Raw genomic sequence first — 20,615 nt, forward strand, 5'->3', positions numbered from 1 at the left:
CTGATGACATCTCAAATGACATCACTGATGACATCTCAAATGACATCACTGATAAAATCACTGATAACATCTCATTTGACATGACTGATCACATCACTGATGATATCATTCATGTGATAATACCATGAACCTCTTCAGACTCTAATATAACCTTAGATACAATCAGTGTAAACAGACAGTCACAGACTGTCACTCATCCATGGAGTTACTCACACACCTAGTCAGTTATGCAAAAAATCAATCACACCTCCATTTTCTCAACTATACAGTTATACACACCTTACTTATTCAAACATATACTAACACATATTTAGTTTACTCTCTTATACAATCCCTGATACATGTTCACAATGATCCATACAGCCACTCACACATTCACTGGCCCTTATGCACAGTTATTTATATATGTCAACTCTCACATGTACTGTGTTTTACATATGTACTTACTTTGACATGTAGCACTGAGATATCCATTCACTCACTAATACACTCATGCACAGTCAACCGCCCATACAGCTGTTTCCACATGCACTTTTGAACCCATACATATAGTGAATCAACTACTCACACATCTATGTACAGAGTCACACACCTCCCAGCCACCCATACACACACACTCAGTTTCCCATACAAATACTTGGACAACCAATGAATAACCCATACAGTTACTCATATAGCTACTGATCAACATATGCAGCAGTTTGTAGAACAACAGATATAATGATGCACAAATTAAAACAGTTTAGTCACTAACCCATGCACTCAGTGAGACACATTTAATCACTCACTCATACAGTCAGTCATGCACCTACTAAATCCTTCATCCAGACACTTATACATCCACTCATTCTTCAATATGTAAGACATATTTTAACTTTACAGAAACATACAGTCACTGGATGTTGTCATCAGTGATGTCATTTGAGATGTCATCAGTGATGTCATCAGTGATGTCACTAACCATGTCATGAATGATGTAATATGTGACATCATCAGCAGTGGATTGCGGGTGCGCGATATATAGTTAGTGGAACTAACTATATATGAAATTTCAATGGTTTTGTGTGAGTAAAATAAGGTTTTGAAAAGGCTAATCCCTAACTATATATGGTCTATAACCAATGGTTTTTTCAGTGAATATATATATGTATATATATATATGTTTTATATTACAGGTCTGTAATGGGTAGTTGCCATGCAAAAGGTATTGTTTTCAAACAGGAATTTTCTATTCAAATCAACTTTTTTCGGTTGTTCAAATTTGTAAAAACACCATAAAAGTTCATATAGTAAATTTTATACACTTTTCACAATTAAAAAAAAATTAGAAAATACTTACAATTTTTAAAATATAGTTATTACTATACAATTAAAAATCAATTTAATTGAGAAGTCTTAATTCGTAAACATATAACCATATCATACAGTTTTTACAATGTCTTCAACAGTCCTTGATTTAAGCAGACAAATGAATTTATCTTTTTCAAAGATTTAAGCGATGACGGGTACAAAATTTAAGAAAGCGTACCATCGCTTTTGCTATTTTTTCGTCTTCAAGGTACTGAAGGGCCAGATATGCTGGACGACATTGGCGCAAGCCCCAGATTTTAAGTATGGGCAATAGCCAGCGCTTTCGTGGTTCTATGTAAAACTTGCAGAATAGAATTGTATGTATAGTCGATTATAAAGAAACAGAATCGCAAGGACAGGGGATTGATTTTGATGGCCAGTCGTTTTGGGTAGGAAATGAGACCATTAAATGAAACATATTAAGTCTAAAACGGGTCAGCAACATTTTTTCAAATTGGGTTAATCTGTACATCAAGTAAGGTTCAATGGAAAACACAGTCTGAGCTAATAAGCTATATTGAACAGATGGTTTCTGAATCTCTCCTAATAGGCGTATGTGCGCAAATGAGCCAGACATGCTTTTTTTAACTCTGCCTTGGAGATCTCAGTTAACGTTAGCGGTTTTACAAAGAACTTTTCATATCATATCCTAGATCTGTTAATAGAGCTTTAACATATGTTAACCATTTAATCTTTGCACAATGATCAAGTGTCAAAATATCTTGTATAATTGATCTTGTTAGATGACATTGTTCAGTTACCCAAATTCGGCGCCACAGCATTACTGGTTGGGTTTTTATGGTGTCTGATATGTAATCTATGCCCAGTTCTAGATTGCAGGCATATGTGGAAGAACTCTTCAGTACACCAAGTAGATATCTTACAAAAGAGTTTTCTATTTTTTGCAATTCCTCCACGTTCACAAGACCCCATATCCCGGCCCCGTACGTGGCAGTGCTCACACATTTAGCATTGTATATTTTTAATAGTTCCAGTGGTGGTCTCTGGCCTAGTCTTTGTGCAAATCATTTTAGAGCTGTAGTTGCTCTCAGGAAGGCCAATTTCCTAGCATTAATCGCTGCCTTCCACTTAAATTTTTCATCTATTACAATCCCCAGGTATGGATATGTAGCGGTTCTGTCCAGTGCCTCCCCTTTTACAAACAATCTTCTAGTCTTTGCAGTGCTTTTCCCCGCATGCATAGTGTATGTTATTTTTACGTTTAGGGCCAGGTTGAGACTTGACATGAAGGCACAGTATCTATCTAGAGCTTGCTGCAGTTCAACAGGAGTTCTTGCTAGAATGACCGCGTCGTCGGCATATAACAAAGCTGGTATCTGCCGACGACCAATTGAGGGGAGATCTTTACTTCCTTCTAGCATGGCGGCCTCTAGCACGTTTGTGTATAGGGTGAATAGAAAAGGGGCCAGCACGCACCCCTGTCTGACTCCCTTTTCCACCCTAAAGCTATCCGTGAGTTCTCCTTTAACCCCAAATCTCACTTTTCCTGTTGTTCCAGTGTACAATTCCCGAAGGAAATCTACGATCGGGGGGTCAACACCCATTTTTAAAATGATTTTCCACAACCTCGAATGTACTACACAGTCGAATGCTGCGGATAAATCAACGTACACCATGTGCAGCATGGACCCCTTGGCCTCTACATACTTTCCGGCCAGTAAGGTCAAATTTAGTGCTTGGTCTACTGTACCTAACCCCTCATGGAATCCATATTGTATGTCCGAGATGATGTTCTGGCTAGTTGTCCACTCCTGGAGACGGTCGAGGAGAATCCGACCTGCCATCTTCCCGAGCGAGTCCAGGAGCGAAATAGGTCTATAACAGAATGGGCTATTTCGATCCCCTTTTTGAATATGGGGACCAGTATCGACGTTTTCCAAGTTTCTATTAAGCCCTCTTCTATACTAGCATTTAGGACATTGGTCAGTAACGGGGACCAGAGATCTGCTTGATATTTAAAAATGTCCACTGGGACCCCATCTGGGCCTGGGGCTTTGCCTAGTTTCGAGGTTTTTAATGCTTTTTGTACCTCGTCATGTGAAAACTGCAAGGTTATTGGATAAGTGACTTGAGTCAGGGGATCTGTGTCCTCCATATCTCGGGTATTCCCTTCACTAAAAACTTTGGAGAAATGACTCACCCATTCACGGTCACCAATCGCAACGTCAATGAGTGGTAGTTCATCTCTGTCTGTTAAAAAAGGAGATCTAATTACTTGCCAGAAAGTTGTACTGTCTTTTAACTCAGAACTTTTACTCAGACGCTCCCATAATTCTGCTTTTAGCTCCTGTTTTCTAGTTTTTAAGACTAGGGCATATTCTTTTCTTAGTCTTATGACTTCCCCTCTATCTCTCTTTTCCCTACTTAAGGCTTCCTTTAATTTAGAGTATGCTTTAGTACATGCCGGGCTAAACCAGCCTTTATTCGCCAGGTTTTTTTGTTTGTGTACCCTCGTAAGTTCTTTCTTTATAATTTGTGAGATAGCATTAAAGCTATTCAGAACTTCTTTGGGATTCATCCTATGGTCAAGGCAGTTTATAATATCTGTCGGACTTTGCCTAACTATTTTTTCAGTTGCAGCTACTTTATCGATATTTCCCCATTTTAGTGTGTAACCATTCAAGCAGCCTATTTCAAGATCTTGGTGGTCTAAGGTGTTCATTATGGAATTTTTTTTTGAGATTTTAATTCGCGTAAAGCGACAGTGTTTGCGAAGTGATCGCTTAATGGATTTTTAATTACCTCAAATGATGCAATGTTTGGGCCAATACTAGATGAGATTAATACATAATCTATCAGGCTCGTCAGACCCCTGCCGTTAAATGTTGGCACAAAGGGTACTGGGGAGGTCTTTAACTCATTAGCGAAACCTAATTCCAGTTCTGTCATAATCTCATTCAATTTTTCACCTTCAATCGAGTGTGAGAAGTGTGTTATACTATTTCCGTCATCCTCATTAATTCCACACTTATCAGTGTCGTTACTTCTGCATAAATGAAGATTGAAATCTCCACCCCACACTATTGTACATGACTTCTTAATGTACTGTAGTCGTAGGTCTTGAAGGGCTAGAGAAATCTCTGAAAGGAGGATGATCAGGTCGACTGTATTCAAGTTGTTATAAAAATTTACTATTGCATAAATCTTTTGTTTAGTACTCTTTAGGAGAATTAACTGATAGTTCTCTTCCAATTTTAGGGGAAGAATATCCTCAATCTGTAGAGTATTTGCAATATAGGTGACTAAACCATCACTACTTCTTCCAGAAGATGGTTTTTTCGCTGCAGAAGGGAAAGTCTTATATCCCATTATGTGTATTGGATCAATAGCCCAAGTTTCCTGTAGGCAAATAATATTACTCCGATTAACCTGGGCCAAGAAATTGGGGTTTGTCTGTTTAGCAAACAAACCGGCAATATTCCAAAACGAAAAGTGTACTTTGAAGCTAGTTAGGTTGGGCATAGGAGGAGTTACTGTCTTTATTAAGTTGTCCGTTATCCCAGAGTTAAAAGGGACTGGTGGTGAAAAAGGGGCTGATGGTGAAATAGCCAAATCACCAGTCCAATGTTGCAAGGAGACTGTAGACGTGTGTTTACCAGAGATAGGTATTATATCTTTTTCCGGTATGTCTAAGGTTGGACTTATTGGTAGTTCCCCCATTTTTATTGTATGTACCTTTACCCTATTAAGGTGGGAATAAAGCAGTCAGTCGTTAAAGTCCAAACCGGACAATACATTAAATCTATTGTGAGTCGGAATACTATAAAGATTGGCTGATGCCGCAGCAACTTGGTGCCATCGAATATCTCTGTGCTCATGATGTGGATTTGAGGACAGGTAAGGATGGGTTAATGGACGTGAATGAATTTGACTTTGATGCCATTGTACTGGGCCAGTCGGGTAAGTGAATTTGGGATTCTGATGAAGGAATGGGGAGTTTGTTTCAGATGCCAGATACTGGTCATGAAAAGGAGTGGTCAGATTGGTTAACATGGTTGGGTGGGATGTGATCAAATGTCTATAAAAGTAACCCAGTGGGAGAAGAGTAGTGTTAAATTCCCATGTAGATGGGGGTGGGGCCCTTGCCAGTGTCTTTTCGGCCCATTGGGGTTTTTTGAAGTTAATCGTTATACAATCCCCCTCGAACTTTTTCTTCAAAGGACCTATCCACCCTACTCTCTGGGTATGAATGATTTCTCCTGAACATTCCATTGGGAAACTGCAGTTAGCTGTCAACCAATGTAAGGGCTTGTTTTTCAATGAGGAGGAGGTTTCATCCTGATCATATCTGAGTTTCGGGACATTTACCAGGACCAACACGTAGGCTCCACACTCAGGTGGCAGAGTGATACACGAAGGAATCTGCCTTGAGTTATAAGGCTGTTCATAAAGAATCTGGGGCCTTTGAAAGGCTGGCATCATATTACTATTTTGATTGGGTGTTTTTCCACCACTTTGAGATGTTATATGTGTCTTCCCTGTCTGCGCATTAGTTATGTGAGTATTTGTATCAGTGCTGAGAGTGGAACTAATAGTTGGTAGAGATTTGTTTGTGACAGTTTCCTTACTTATAGAAATAGCAGGTTTTGATTTTGCCACAGTGTCTGGGACTAAGATAGCTTTCGTTTGAGGGGGTGTAGGTTTACGAGCACTTGTCTTTGGGCCTGATATAATTTTTGGAGCAGTGCTGAGAGATTTTTTATTATAAGCTGTTAGCTCTTCTAGCTGTTTTTCTATGCGGGCAAGCCTGGATTCAATTGGCGACATAAAAATACTTAAAAGGTCGCCAAATCTTTCGACCAAATGGTCGTTAGATATAGTTATATCGGGCTTGTCCTTATACACATGGGAGGTCCCCTGAGTGCCCTCGCTCAGTGTCACCGGAGGTTGATTTGTTCCATTAGTATTTAAATGATTGTTTGTGGTTTTCCTGTGTTTTCCTTTTTCTACATTACGTTGTCAGGCGGCAGTTGAAACAGGTTGAATCGGTTGTTTAGTGTGCTTTCGAATAGCGCCCTGTTGCCTGACTCTTACATTAGTGTCATTGTTGACCTCCACTAGATCTGGTGTGGGATCTATGTTGAGATCTGGGGTCCTTTCTAGGTCGCTACTCAAATCAGAGTCAATCGAAGGATTGGATGCCGATAGGTTGACCTCGTTAGGTAAAGTGTGAAGGTCAGCTCGAATTTCACGATTGCAGCTTGTGTGTGAGTTTTTAGAGCTGACTGGAGTTCTGGCTAAATTAATGCTCCCTAGAGAAGAACGCTTGGCAATTTCCAGATAAAGTGAAACCCTTCGTTCAAGGAGTGAGATGCTAAGATCGATTGCATCGTTGGTCCTCGTTATAAAACTATCTATTGGACCAATCACAGATGCCCCACCCGCAGCTGTCTTACTTCTGCTACCTCTAGTGCACATATTATGGCGAGTAATATTAGGTCGAGCAGATATTATGGAGGCCTAATGAATCGGCACAATATAGTACAATACTAATAGTGAGTCGATCTAATAATAATAGTAGGTAGATGCAATATCATAGAGCCCTACTCGATAAGGAACAGAAGATGTTAAGGGGGTGCACCCGACCCGACCTCTTTGACCTCGGAGGACCTCAGAGGGCCCGCCCTTTGCCCGGGCTACGCCCGGCGTCCCGCGAGACGGGGTGGCGTTGGTTTTAAGCGCCTCCTGGAGCGCAAAGCGGTGTCAGGATGCCGCTAGGGGTGTTGGGGATTGTAGTCCTCTGCCCCGCTCGGCGGCCGAGCTCCTCGGTGGTGTCAGGAGCAAGGCGGCGGGACGCAGGCAGGCAGAACCCCGTGACACAGTGCCCCCAGACAGCAAAAACAAACAGGTGAAGTCTCTGGCAGCAATCCGAGAATTTAACAAATGAGCCCCCACTCGACCGGGGTGGCGTTGGTTTTAAGCGCCTCCTGGCGCACAAAGCGGTGTCAGGATGCCGCTAGGGGTGTTGGGGATTGTAGTCCTCTGCCCCGCTCACTCTCCGCTCGGCGGCCAAGCTCCTCGGTGGTGTCAGGAGCAAGGCGGCGGGAGGCAGGCAGGCAGAACCCCGTGACACAGTGCCCCCAGACAGCGAAAACAAACAGGTGAAGCCTCTGGCAGCAATCCGAGAATTTAACAAATGAGCCCCAGCAAACGGCATTTGGGTTCCGGAGTACGAGGAGGGCACACAAGTATCCCGCAGGTCCTGACCGAGACTGTCGTGAGTATGCAGGTCCACCGACACTACGTCCTGGTAAGCGTTTCTTCTCCCATACCGGTCCCTAACTGCCAGTGGGCACACGTTTGTATTCCAGGGTAATTTCCTTAACCTACCTACTCCTGGAAGCATCGCGGACAAATCGTTAGCGTGAGAACTTTGTCCTTACGCCCTTTTCTTCACATAATGTGTGTGAACTTACCCGTGTTCTAGAACCACCACTACCTATAGAATCCGGGTATTACCACAAACTGGTAATACCACTGGTAGACTTATCCACCGCAGCGCGCACGCTCGCATACTTTGCTTACTAAGCTTTTAATACTGTATTCTTTTTTACCATTGCGCTGCTGTTTTAGCATACAGGCGCTCGCTTTTTATTTTTGTCTACTTGGGGGGGATAATTAGTTCCAGCTCCTACCTCGCACTATAATTGTTGGTCATCCCGCATTTGGCGGGATTTAGGGTGATTTAGGTCCCAAAATTCACCGCGTCGATTCGTGCCGCCATCTTGGGTGAGGGTAATCAGGTGTTGCACCACTTGGAGTCAAGCTAGCCGGGCTGATGAGAGGTGTTACCTCGAAACCGGTCCGGTCCTCGGATGCTTGATTCCGTTCTGGGAAGGACATGGCTTTTGTAGTTCGGACTGGACTGTTCCCATGGGGCAACAGGGTCAGAGCTGATTTGCATATCGCCATTGTCTAACCCAGGGTGGTGTGGAGTGCAAAAGAACGATGGATTTGGGCCCAGATCTTTTGACTGGGGGAGTGTGTGACATTGATCCACATTCAGTCCATCACTTGTTGTTTTTGCAATTGCCGCCCTGGGTGCGCTGGGGATGCCCAGACGTGGGTCCCAGGCACTCCACACCACTTGGAGTCAAGCTAGCCGGGCTGATGAGAGGTGTTACCTCGAAACCGGTCCGGTCCTCGGATGCTTGATTCCGTTCTGGGAAGGACATGGCTTTTGTAGTTCGGACTGGACTGTTCCCATGGGGCAACAGGGTCAGAGCTGATTTGCATATCGCCATTGTCTAACCCAGGGTGGTGTGGAGTGCAAAAAAACGATGGATTTGGGCCCAGATCTTTTGACTGGGGGAGTGTGTGACATTGATCCACATTCAGTCCATCACTTGTTGTTTTTGCAATTGCCGCCCTGGGTGCGCTGGGGATGCCCAGACGTGGGTCCCAGGCACTCCACACCACTTGGAGTCAAGCTAGCCGGGCTGATGAGAGGTGTTACCTCGAAACCGGTCCGGTCCTCGGATGCTTGATTACGTTCTGGGAAGGAGATGGCTTTTGTAGTTCGGACTGGACTGTTCCCATGGGGCAACAGGGTCAGAGCTGATTTGCATATCGCCATTGTCTAACCCAGGGTGGTGTGGAGTGCAAAAAAACGATGGATTTGGGCCCAGATCTTTTGACTAGGGGAGTGTGTGACATTGATCCACATTCAGTCCATCACTTGTTGTTTTTGCAATTGCCGCCCTGGGTGCGCTGGGGATGCCCAGACCTGGGTCCCAGGCACTCCACACCACTTGGAGTCAATCTAGCCGGGCTGATGAGTGGTGTTACCTCGAAACCGGTCCGGTCCTCGGATGCTTCATTCCGTTCTGGGAAGGACATGGCTTTTGTAGTTCGGACTGGACTGTTCCCATGGGGCAACAGGGTCAGAGCTGATTTGCATATCGCCATTGTCTAACCCAGGGTGGTGTGGAGTGCAAAAAAACGATGGATTTGGGCCCAGATCTTTTGACTGGGGGAGTGTGTGACATTGATCCACATTCAGTCCATCACTTGTTGTTTTTGCAATTGCCGCCCTGGGTGCGCTGGGGATGCCCAGACGTGGGTCCCAGGCACTCCACACCACTTGGAGTCAAGCTAGCCGGGCTGATGAGAGGTGTTACCTCGAAACCGGTCCGGTCCTCGGATGCTTGATTCCGTTCTGGGAAGGACATGGCTTTTGTAGTTCGGACTGGACTGTTCCCATGGGGCAACAGGATCAGAGCTGATTTGCATATCGCCATTGTCTAACCCAGGGTGGTGTGGAGTGCAAAAAAACAATGGATTTGGGCCCAGATCTTTTGACTGGGGGAGTGTGTGACATTGATCCACATTCAGTCCATCACTTGTTGTTTTTGCAATTGCCGCCCTGGGTGCGCTGGGGATGCCCAGACGTGGGTCCCAGGCACTCCACACCACTTGGAGTCAAGCTAGCCGGGCTGATGAGAGGTGTTACCTCGAAACCGGTCCGGTCCTCGGATGCTTGATTCCGTTCTGGGAAGGACATGGCTTTTGTAGTTCGGACTGGACTGTTCCCATGGGGCAACAGGGTCAGAGCTGATTTGCATATCGCCATTGTCTAACCCAGGGTGGTGTGGAGTGCAAAAAAACAATGGATTTGGGCCCAGATCTTTTGACTGGGGGAGTGTGTGACATTGATCCACATTCAGTCCATCACTTGTTGTTTTTGCAGATTTTGGGGCGCCATCTTTGTTGTGGGCCTAGTGGTTCCCTCGCAGGACTCCCGCGTTTGGAGGAGCCTTCATAAGCCTGAATTTCTCATCGCTGGCAGGTAGACTTATCCACCTCAGCGCGCACGCTCGCATACTTTGCTTACTAAGCTTTTAATACTGGATTCTTTTGTACCATCGGGCTGCTGTTTTAGCATACAGGCGCTCGCTTTTTATTTTAGTCTACTTGGGGGGGACAATTAGTTCCAGCTCCTACCTCGCACTATAATTGTTGGTCAATCCGCATTTGGCGGGATTTAGGGCAATTTAGGCCCCGATATTCACCGCGTCGCGGCGATTCAGGCCGCCATCCTGGGTGGGGGTAATCAGGTGTTGCCGATTTTGGGGCGCCATCTTTGTTGTGTGCCTAGTTGGTCCCTCGCAGGACTCCCGCGCTTACGTTTTTTTAAGATGACCAGTATTCAAACGCGCAGCGCCGGCGCCAGAAATGCTGCCTCTTTGACTCTTACCCCCCTAGTATATTCTAGAGAGGAGCTTACAGGTCTGAATCCACGCTCCAATGCGAGCTGTCGGACGTACACCACCAAAAGTCAGTTACAGACGCTGTCCTGTGGCTTGCTAAATGTTAGATCCCTTAGCAAGCACCATGTGGAAATTGCACTCCTCATTGAGTCGTATGAGTTAGATGTGCTTTTCCTGACTGAGACTTGGACTAGAGCTGATAGTATGGTGGAGTTGGGCTTAGCCTGACCCCCGGGCTATAAAATTAGGCACAATCCTCGTGTAGGGAATAGAGGAGGCAGCATAGGTTTTATCTTCAGGGAAGAACTGGACTTCTCTCATTTGAAGATTAAGGAAGTCCCAGGCTGTGAACTAATGGGCTTTTCCTTAAAAGGACAGGGAGGTGTCCTGCATTTCGGGTTGCTGTGCTACAGACCCCCGGCCAATGCACTGTCAGCCATACCTGAGTTGGTGGATCTTATCTACGATCTTTCCAATACTCATACCAGGTTTATGGTTCTGGGAGACTTCAACTTATGACCGAACGGGCCTGCAGACACAGCTTACAAAGATATGGTCCAGGCCTGCTGCAATATCCATCTGCAGCAGCTGGTGCTCTCCCAGACTCACACAAAGGGCCATGTCTTAGACCTGATTTTTGCGGATGTTAATCAGGCTGCGATTCGGGACATCATTCCCCAATGCTGGACGGATCATGCTCTTGTCTATTTCTCACTCTTTCTCCCTGCGGACAACTTGAGGAGTGGCAGCACAGGAGCTATTACCAAACTCAGCAGGCAATGGTCCAGGCTCTTGAAACACTTGAGCCTGCCAACTCTGCTTTCAGAGGGATTCACCCTAGGGGGAAGCGCGGAGGAGAGCTACGAGATCCTTAGTCGGAAAATCATAGATTCTTTGGATCAAATGGCCCCTTTGCGAAAATCTAGGGATAGGTCCAAAATTGCCATGCCCTGGTATTCAAAAGATCTTCTCCAGCTGAAACTCCGGTGTAAGCAGGCGGAACGAGTCTGGAGGAAACAGTACTTTGAGTCAGATAAAGTCCTCTTTAAACAGACCTTGTTGGACTATAAAGCACAGATGAAGTGTGCCAAAGCCAGGTTTCTTGAGGAGACGTTGCTGCAAGCAGCGAACAAATCGCAGACCCTGTTTGAAATCATTAAGGATCTCTCCCGTCCTGCCTGTGCTACCAATGACATCCCGTCCTCTCAATCTTTATGCGACTCTCTGGCAAAGGCCTTGGAGGACAAGATTGCCACTATTCTGAGCAACCTTTGTTCTCCGGCCATCTCCTGTCCCCAGAGTCTGTCTGATCCAGCACTTGTATCCATCTCCGAGACCTCTGGTGAAGCTGTAAGGCAGGCATGGCTGGATAGCTTTCCCCTCCCGTCCATTGATGATTTTTGCTCTTTGGCTAACGGTGTGTCGTCAGGTTCTCCCCTGGACCCGCTACCTCATAAATTTTGGAAAATGTTTCAGGAAGAGCTCTTTCCCACTCTCTATTCCATCTGCTGCCAGTCCCTCAGCACCGCCAGAGTCCCTGAATGCTGGAAATTGGCCATGGTTTCTCCTCTTTTAAAGAAGGCACCGCTGGATCCCACCTGTGCGGCGAACTATAGGCCTATTTCGTTGCTTTCTTTTCCTATTAAGATCTTGGAGAAACTGGTCACTAAACACCTGTCCAGCTTCATGGAGACTAATACCTGCCTAGATGTGGATCAGTTTGGCTTCAGGCCAGCTCATGGCACTGAGTCCGCATTGGTGGTCGCTCTGGACGACCTAGGTTCGCGAGTCGACTCTGGTTGGGCAGCCTTTTTAGTGCTGCTCGATATGTCGGCCGCGTTCGATACAGTCAGTCATGCCATCTTGGTCAGCAGACTGGAGGAAATTGGGGTGGCCGGCCTGGCTCGGGACTGGCTGGTCTCCTATCTTGGTGACAGACACCAGGTGGTAGCCTTGCCGCCTTACAGATCTGCCATCAAGAGAGTAGGACAGGGTGTACCCCAAGGGTTGGCCATCAGCCCCATCTTATTTAATCTGTATCTCCGTCCCTTGGTCAGGCTGATTAAGTCCTTTGGTATTGCGGTCATCAATTACGCTGATGACACGCAGCTTATCTTCTCTCTTGAGGGTAGTGATGCTGTGTCTCAGGAGACCTTCCACTGCTGCATAACGGCCACTGCGTAATGGCTGCGTCAGAACTCCTTGCAATTCAATAGCTCAAAAACTGAGGTATTGCATTGTTCCACGGACCGCACCCCACGGCCTCTGCAGACGGACTTCTGGCCTACCTCTTCCCAGGGTACTACCGTGACGGCAGACTCTGTTCGGTATCTGGGTGTCATGTTTGGATCTAACTTACAGCTGGATGCGTTCGTGAATAAAACAGTGGCTTCTTGTATGATGCTGCTTCGCACGCTACGCAAGATCCTTCCTATGCTTCCGGCCCGTGCCCGACCAAAGGTAGTGCGTAGTATTATCTTAAGCAGGCTTGATTACTGCAACGCACTACTTCTGGGTGCGCCTGATACCCTGATTGGTAAGCTGCAGCGAATACAGAATATGGCTGCTAAGCTAGCTCTCTCTCGGCTGCGATCTGACTCCTCTTCTTTGGCGCTCATGGACCTTCACTGGTTGCCAATCCACCAGCGCATCCATTTCAAAGCATTATGCTTAGTTTTTAGGGCCCTCCATGGTCAGGGGCCGGTTCCGATGCAGGAGCTTTTCTCCCGGTATACGCCAGCCAGACCTCTGCGATCCTCGTCGGCATACCTGGTGGTAGTTCCCAAGATTCTGAGGATCCGGATCGGCGGACGCTCTTTTGGATTCACTTCAGCCAAACTGTGGAATTCCTTACATTTGTCTCTTAGAAGCGTTGGGGAATTCTCTTTTAAAAAAGGACTAAAAACTTATCTTTTTCCTAGGAAAATGTAAACATTGTGGTAGCGTAACATCGCGTATGGTCTTAAAGAGTCTAAGCGCCAGGATACCCTTTGGGTGACAGTTTAGCGCTATACAAATACGCGATACATACATACATACATACATACATACATACATACAACAGTACCACCAGTACTGTTTCACTTTTTGCCGTCAGTAGTGCCCCCCCACGCTGCACCTTATAAAACGGCAACATTTTAAATGGACTTGTGCTACATGCTAACGTCTCATTCGCCTATATGTCATATATGTGTCTCCTTTGTTGTATGTCCAGGTATGCCTGAGGAGGGAATCCCCTTCTTACACTTAGAGCACCTTAGTGAGTGCGACACATAGTCCACAACACTCCCTTAATTATTTCTTTAATTTGCACCACACTTAAAAATACGGTCCTGAGGAAAGACAGATTTAAGAGAAGGCACTGGCTGAAACATGTCAACCCACGTTGGATGTAGGAGGACGTAATTCGCCACCGTGACATCCCCACCGCCTTGATTTTAACCGCTGACAGGAGCCCATTTATTAAAATTTAATTATCCCTCGGATATTGGGACCCCTGTCAAGCCGTTTTAATCCCACTTCACTTTTCACTACACTGCACTCTCAGTAAGAATACCTGCTCCGCTGTAATCAGGCGTCGAAGCACACCCGGGACACATTAGGTGTCACTGGGTGGGCCCGATGATGAAGCATGCCACCAACTAGGTTGGTGGGTGAGGGCTTCATGAAGACACCCAATACGTGCCAATGTACATGTCATAGCGTTCTGACACACAAGTCACGAATAGCTAGTCCTTGTTGATACGTATATAGATACCCCTGGGGATACGGACTAGCTATCTAGTCCTCTCTTTCACTCTTGATACGCAAATCAGATAACAATGGACCATGGATATAATTTGAACGTTCAGATTTTTTTAAACATTAAAGAAGAGGATGCCGATTAAGCTAAGCATAACATTAAAGCTTAACAGAGTAATTTTTATTTTATTATATAAACGTTTGGTAATTGTTAGTAACTAATTATCAGGAGCTAAGTAAATCAAACTGTCACAACTGCAAAGTAAGAAAATAATTCACTGGTATAAAATTATTCCTCTAGAATCTCAGATTTGAAGCCACCACTTCTTATGCTTTAAAACTGCTAAACAGGTAAGGCATGAGGACAAATATGAAAGCCAAGCTATTTAAAAGAAATGTGGTCAAATAGAACGTGTTTCAGACTAAATGAAGAAAAACACAACTCTTACAGGTTTAATGTTACAATCTCTGAAGCAGAAAACTGGGCTCAGACTGGCATGATATATTTAATGACATTATATCTCACTGCACAGATTTAACTGCTTATTAGAAGTCTGGCTATCTTTGAGTATAATGTTTGAACAAAAAAAGAAACAGCATGGCAATAATGTTCTAATCAGATTTGCCAGAATAGGGTCCTGTAAATCATCATTGTTACAAGGAGACATTGGCACTGTGACTCCTTTGATCATGACCTCTGTTGAATCATTACCTTTCCTACTCTGAATAATGGTTATAAATGGTCATAAATAGCATATTGCACTATATGGTTTTTTTTAATGCAGCAGCGCTCGCCACTGTGTAATTATGTTTTTGCCACACTTTCCATTGAAAGGGCACTTTTTCATTTTTGCCCAGGGATTCATTTTATATATTTATATTCACACAAAAAAAAAACCACAGGTTACACGGTCATTATAGTTACGAAATGGATATATTTTTTTAAAACCTTATAAATTCATTTAAAAAAACAGACACATGAAAAACAAAAAAACTATTTTCCTATGGAAGGTTTGGGGTGTTCCAACCCCATGCAATGCACAGTTGAAGAAAGGGTGCAGTGTGTGGATGGCTGCCTGTGGGAGGTGTGCCACAACGCAGAGCCTCACTGGGACTTAATTCTGGCTATACTGGATTTTTCTTTTTAGCATTTTACAATTTCTGTTCACATGCCATTACGAGGGACTATCCCACATGTCCTTTGTACTACCCACTTTAGCATGTCGTATCTGAGGGGATGGCAAGTCCACAGTATGTAACATATTTTGGTGCTTTCACTCAAACATATATAGTGGGTGCCCAGCTGACTGGGAAGTATTTTTGCATTTTTCAATTGCATTTTTCAATAGCTCAAAAACCGAGGTATTGCATTGTTCCACGGACCGCACCCCACGGCCTCTGCAGACGTACTTCTGGCCTACCTCTTCCCAGGGTACTGCCGTGACGGCAGACTCTGTTCGGAATCTGGGTGTCATGTTTGGATCTAACTTACAGCTGGATGCGTTCGTGAATGAAACAGTGGCTTCTTGTATGATGCTGCTTCGCACGCTACGCAAGATCCTTCCTATGCTTCCGGCCCGTGCCCAACCAGAGGTAGTGCGTAGTATTATCTTAAGCAGGCTTGATCACTGCAACACACTACTTCTGGGTGTGCCTGATACCCTGATTGGTAAGCTGCAGCGAATACAGAATATGGCTGCTAAGCTAGCTCTCTCTCGGCTGCGATCTGACTCCTCTTCTTTGGCGCTCATGGACCTTCACTGGTTGCCAATCCACCAGCGTATCCATTTCAAAGCATTATGCTAAGTTTTTAGGTTTTTAGATTGTCTTGTTTACCCTTTCAAGATGGCTCTTCGCGGGACTAATGAAGTATGTTTTCTACGTTACGCATTGTATTTCACTACCAGTCTGCCTGCCGGTTATCATGGTCGAAAGCGTCTTCTCCGTGTACTGGATACATTAATTTTGATGCGCTACATCAGTCCTGAGTAAGCGCCTTTATTTGGGGGCAGATCTGTGCTACTGCATGGATATATGGATATATATATATGTGTGTGTGTGTGTGTGAACCTTACTAAAAACACCTTTTCAATTTAATAAATGTCTGGATTTGTCTTTATAAGTACACATGCTTCAAAAAACAAGCATTATTGGACACATTTATATTCATTGGAACGGCATAAAATATCTTTTGGAGCAAATGTATTATCAAACACGAATACAGACATCAGACCCCTTGTTTCTGCATAGTAGATCTGCATCTTATGAGTTATCGGGACCTAGATCATATCCTACAGAATCATAACCCACTCAAAACTTTCCCTCTCATGAGATATGACTCCCCTCCACACACAATAATGGTAACAATAGCATATTATACTCTGCATACATATACATGTATGAAGGAGACCTATACTTTCTACACGATGACAACACCATCCCATCCAACTTTCCAAGAAACATGGAGCGTACCTAGGTGTGCAAACCTTTATACAAATATTTTCTCAGTTTTGCGGAAAGTACAACGCATCTACAAACAAGAAAACTGGGAGAAGTATCATTTGTCTCAAAACCTGAAATAAGCACAGATATGTAGCCTCTTACTTCAAACTCCTTTATTTTCACTGCATCTTGCTCTTTCTGATCTTCAAGCTTCTTCGTTTCTTCTTTCAGTTTCTCAGATTCATTTTCCCATGATGTTCTTTCACTTAAAGATAAAATGATGAAGGCAATCGCAATGATGAATTTTTCAAGACCAACCTGTCATTTTGCATAAACTGAATATGAAAAATGTAATCATACCACTACCAAATGTAATCCCCAATCAAACAAGAGGCAGGCCCAAAACCCCAGGCATTACAACTTAATAACAAGCCTATTTTTATTTTGCACTTAAATACACAATATTGCTATTTCCAAGCACTTCAGATGTTACAATTACCAGCTTAATAGTATTCAAACTCAGAAATGTGAACATTTGAAATTGGGACCTGGAGATAACCATATTCTAAGAAGTAAACATTCTTTCCCTCAGAGTTTTATATAACACACATATTTTAACTTGCTAAGCCATTGTAGTAGTAATTGAAGAGCTTCAATAAGTATTGAGTGTTTCAAATTGAATCACACTTTACCCATGTAATGAGAAGACAATGGACTTTTGTTGGGACACACTAAAAGTTTGCTACTAAAGGTGAAAACTGACTAAGACTAGCATTTTAAAATCAAGAACTACTAGGAAAGGCTGTTGGCAATTCCTGCTTTTTGAGTGTATGCACTTGAAGTCTCAGTAGCATCTTTTTCATTTAATTTTACACCACACTTTTCCTCTCCTTCAAAATGGCATCCCTCCCTAACAGAGGGGGATGGGTGCTTTGGTCATTTTGCACCTCATCGATAAGTACGGCACCCAGACCACACCAATGTTCTTCAAGATAGGATGGCTGGTTATATCACATGGTTGGCTTCCTATCTTCCTTATGGCAAGTTTTAACAAACAGCTCATAGTTCAATTTAAATAAACGTATCAAGATATCTTTGGAATGCTTTAAGGCTTAATACTGTCCTGCTCCCATCCCATGAAATAGCTTCAGTATTCAGGGAGGTCTGATAGAGGCAACAAGGTTCTATTTTATGTTAAAGGGATTGTCCTCATCCCTTTCAGAAGACTGCCAGATGACCAATTAAAATAACTTTATGGCTACAATGAATCATCATTGGGGATAGGACAAATGGATTCAATTATGTTAAAAGGCTATAATATTTACTACCTTAAACTCTTTTCAAGCAGCTCAATATCATAATTATGACATTTGAAATTGTAACTTAGGAGTCCTGGATTTCTTCTGATATAAAAATTATTTCAGAGCTTCATACCGCCTTTTTATTTTTTTCTATATTAGTACATTAATTGTGTCAAAATGAAGTGAGCTCTACCTTTTTCTAAACTTTCAGCAGATCATTAGGCACCAAGTAGGTGGTATCAGGACAGCTGCATATGAATATCATGTGCCTTCAGTTCTCTACCAAACGCTTGCAGTTTTAATCTTACCAAGTTTCATTTTAGCTAAGGTTAAGTAGCTTTTCCCACACTGAGAAGAAAGGGGGTGGATATGAGGGGAAAACCCTGTGCAACAATCTCAAACCTACCTTACATCAGCATGGTGACTCACAACCATCCTTGCCAGAAAACACTTATACTCAATTCCCTGTTGTGGTGTACACATGCAAATGTTCCTTCTTGTTTTCCACCATTTTCTTCAAAACCCACATGGTCTCCCCTGGTCAAAGTTCCTTCTAAGAAGATGAAGGAGATACTAAGTGTATTGGTCATCTGAAATGTGAAATCAGCATTGTACTGCCTAATAGCTTAACCAGAGTTAGATCCTCCTTGCCACGTAGACTATAGCGATCAATTGTGGGAGTTCGCTTGCATCTCTTGTTTCTCTTTTCTCCTCCAATCCCTAAGCTTGTTCTGTGGTGTGCGGGTACTGCACTGTTTTTATTTGTATGTAAATTATCTGGCATATTGTTAGTAGGTTTGCAATTGTTTTTCAAAATCAACTTTTTTTTATTAGGGATTAATTTAGGTAAGATTTTAGAATGAATGTTATCGATTCGACATATTGAATCTTTGGGAGTGAAGTGCTAAAACAAACCATACACTTGATACAACAGAAATATGATGCTTATACCTTTGATACTCCTTATACAAAAGTCCTTGCTGATGACGCATCACAGCAAACTTTCTTTTATATTCTTCTAAAGCTTGTTCTGAAAACTTCACAGACTGCTCCTTACTTTCGAGTACCTAAAGAATAAATTGACACAATTTCAGTCAAGTAGAAATTGGGGGCAGTCAAAATTATTTGTAAATACTTCAGACAGGAAAACATACATACAGAACACACTTTCAGGATCCCAAAATACATCACATTGAGTACAAAGTGTTCATAAGATTAACATTAAAAAAAATTCCACTGTCCACAATATAAAAAAATAATAGCCAGTGTGGGCCAGCACCCAAACGCCCCAAAGGACTTATTCACTGAGCTATCCAGGGGTCTATCTTCCAAACTCATTTCTAAAGTTCACATTAATAAACCTGGTTTAAACTTTGGTGAGAAGAGGATACCACCCACTACGTGCATCTTTTCGCAGATCACCCAACAGGCTGTTGAAGGTGATCACTTCATCATCACGTTGATGTCAACCACAATTTATTCTAGGCCCTGTTGTGGCTGACATCAAATGAATTCCACATCTAATCCCGGACTGAGGTAGGAGCGGAACCTGAATAAAACAGGTTCCATGTCCCTTCTCAATGCTAGACAACAATGTATAGACAGTCACAATTCAAGTTTCAATAACATCAGGTTTCCTTTATACTTGAAAAAGCTAAGCCATTGAAAAAGGGTTCTGGGTCTTGTTTACATGTTTCAGATTTAACATTTCTCAAAAGTCCATTCCTTTTTAGCACAGATTTCCCAGTGAATTCAAAGTCAATATTTTGGATGATTATGTGCATGAGAGGGGGTTGTGCAGTAGTCAGTGTCAGACACTCACCACAACATTTAAAATTTACTATTATGGTCTCTCTCTTAGAGCAAGGTTCACAATTTTTCTTTTTTTTTTAAATTAAAGTATCCCTTTCCCACTCATCGAAATGATACCAGTAACCAAGCCCATTCATTACAAACAAATGGGAAACCATACAGAATGTTTCAAGTCCCACTCTAGGTGGAATGTGTCCTAGCGAGATACTCTTTGGAAAATCCAACATGCGGAACTGCTGACATTGCACATTCTAGGAGATGGTGAAAAGATCTAGCTACAGTTCTCCCCAGTCGCAGAAAAGACCTTGATCCACCTCTGGGTGTAACTGCCTCTCATGATCGACTAGTCGTTGACAGCGGAGCTCAACAGCCCTGACATTCAAAGATCCAACCAGGTGGTTCACCACCAGGAAGAAGCCTTGTTAGTCCAGCCTTTTCCAGTGGTGGAGTGCCTCCTGGCACAGCATCCAGGACCCCACATCACCCTACTTTTGCAATACCACATGGAGGTGGTATTGTACATAAGCACCTGCACTAACCTCCCTAATGGATGGAAAAAAGGCTTTCCACACCAAGAGAATGGCCCTCAGCTCCAGGAGGTTGCTATAGAGCCGGGGATCTGACGGAGACCAGAGGCCTCGGATTTCCACCCCCCCTAGATGGCCACCCCAACCAAGAAGAGACACATCGGTCACAATTTTCACTCTGGATGTGGTAGGGAGAGGTGTCAGCCGATGAC

At 43.7% G+C, this 20,615-nt stretch overlaps 1 protein-coding gene across 1 annotated transcript in view; it reads right to left on the bottom strand.

Annotated features, from left to right (window-relative positions):
- CEP290 (centrosomal protein 290) overlaps positions 1–20,615 on the bottom strand; it is a 1,386,965-nt gene that overhangs the window by 946,818 nt on the left and 419,532 nt on the right. Inside the window, exons 22-23 of the mRNA XM_086918001.1 lie at positions 19,016–19,131; positions 16,926–17,028 (exon numbers count right to left, since the gene is read on the bottom strand). Of these exons, the coding sequence (XP_086774127.1) occupies positions 16,926–17,028; positions 19,016–19,131 (219 nt within the window). The remainder of the gene's footprint in view (positions 1–16,925; positions 17,029–19,015; positions 19,132–20,615) is intronic.

The sequence above is a fragment of the Lissotriton vulgaris genome, chromosome 1_1 (genome assembly GCF_964263255.1).
Source record: "Lissotriton vulgaris chromosome 1_1, aLisVul1.2, whole genome shotgun sequence".
Classification (NCBI taxonomy): Eukaryota; Metazoa; Chordata; class Amphibia; order Caudata; family Salamandridae; genus Lissotriton; species Lissotriton vulgaris.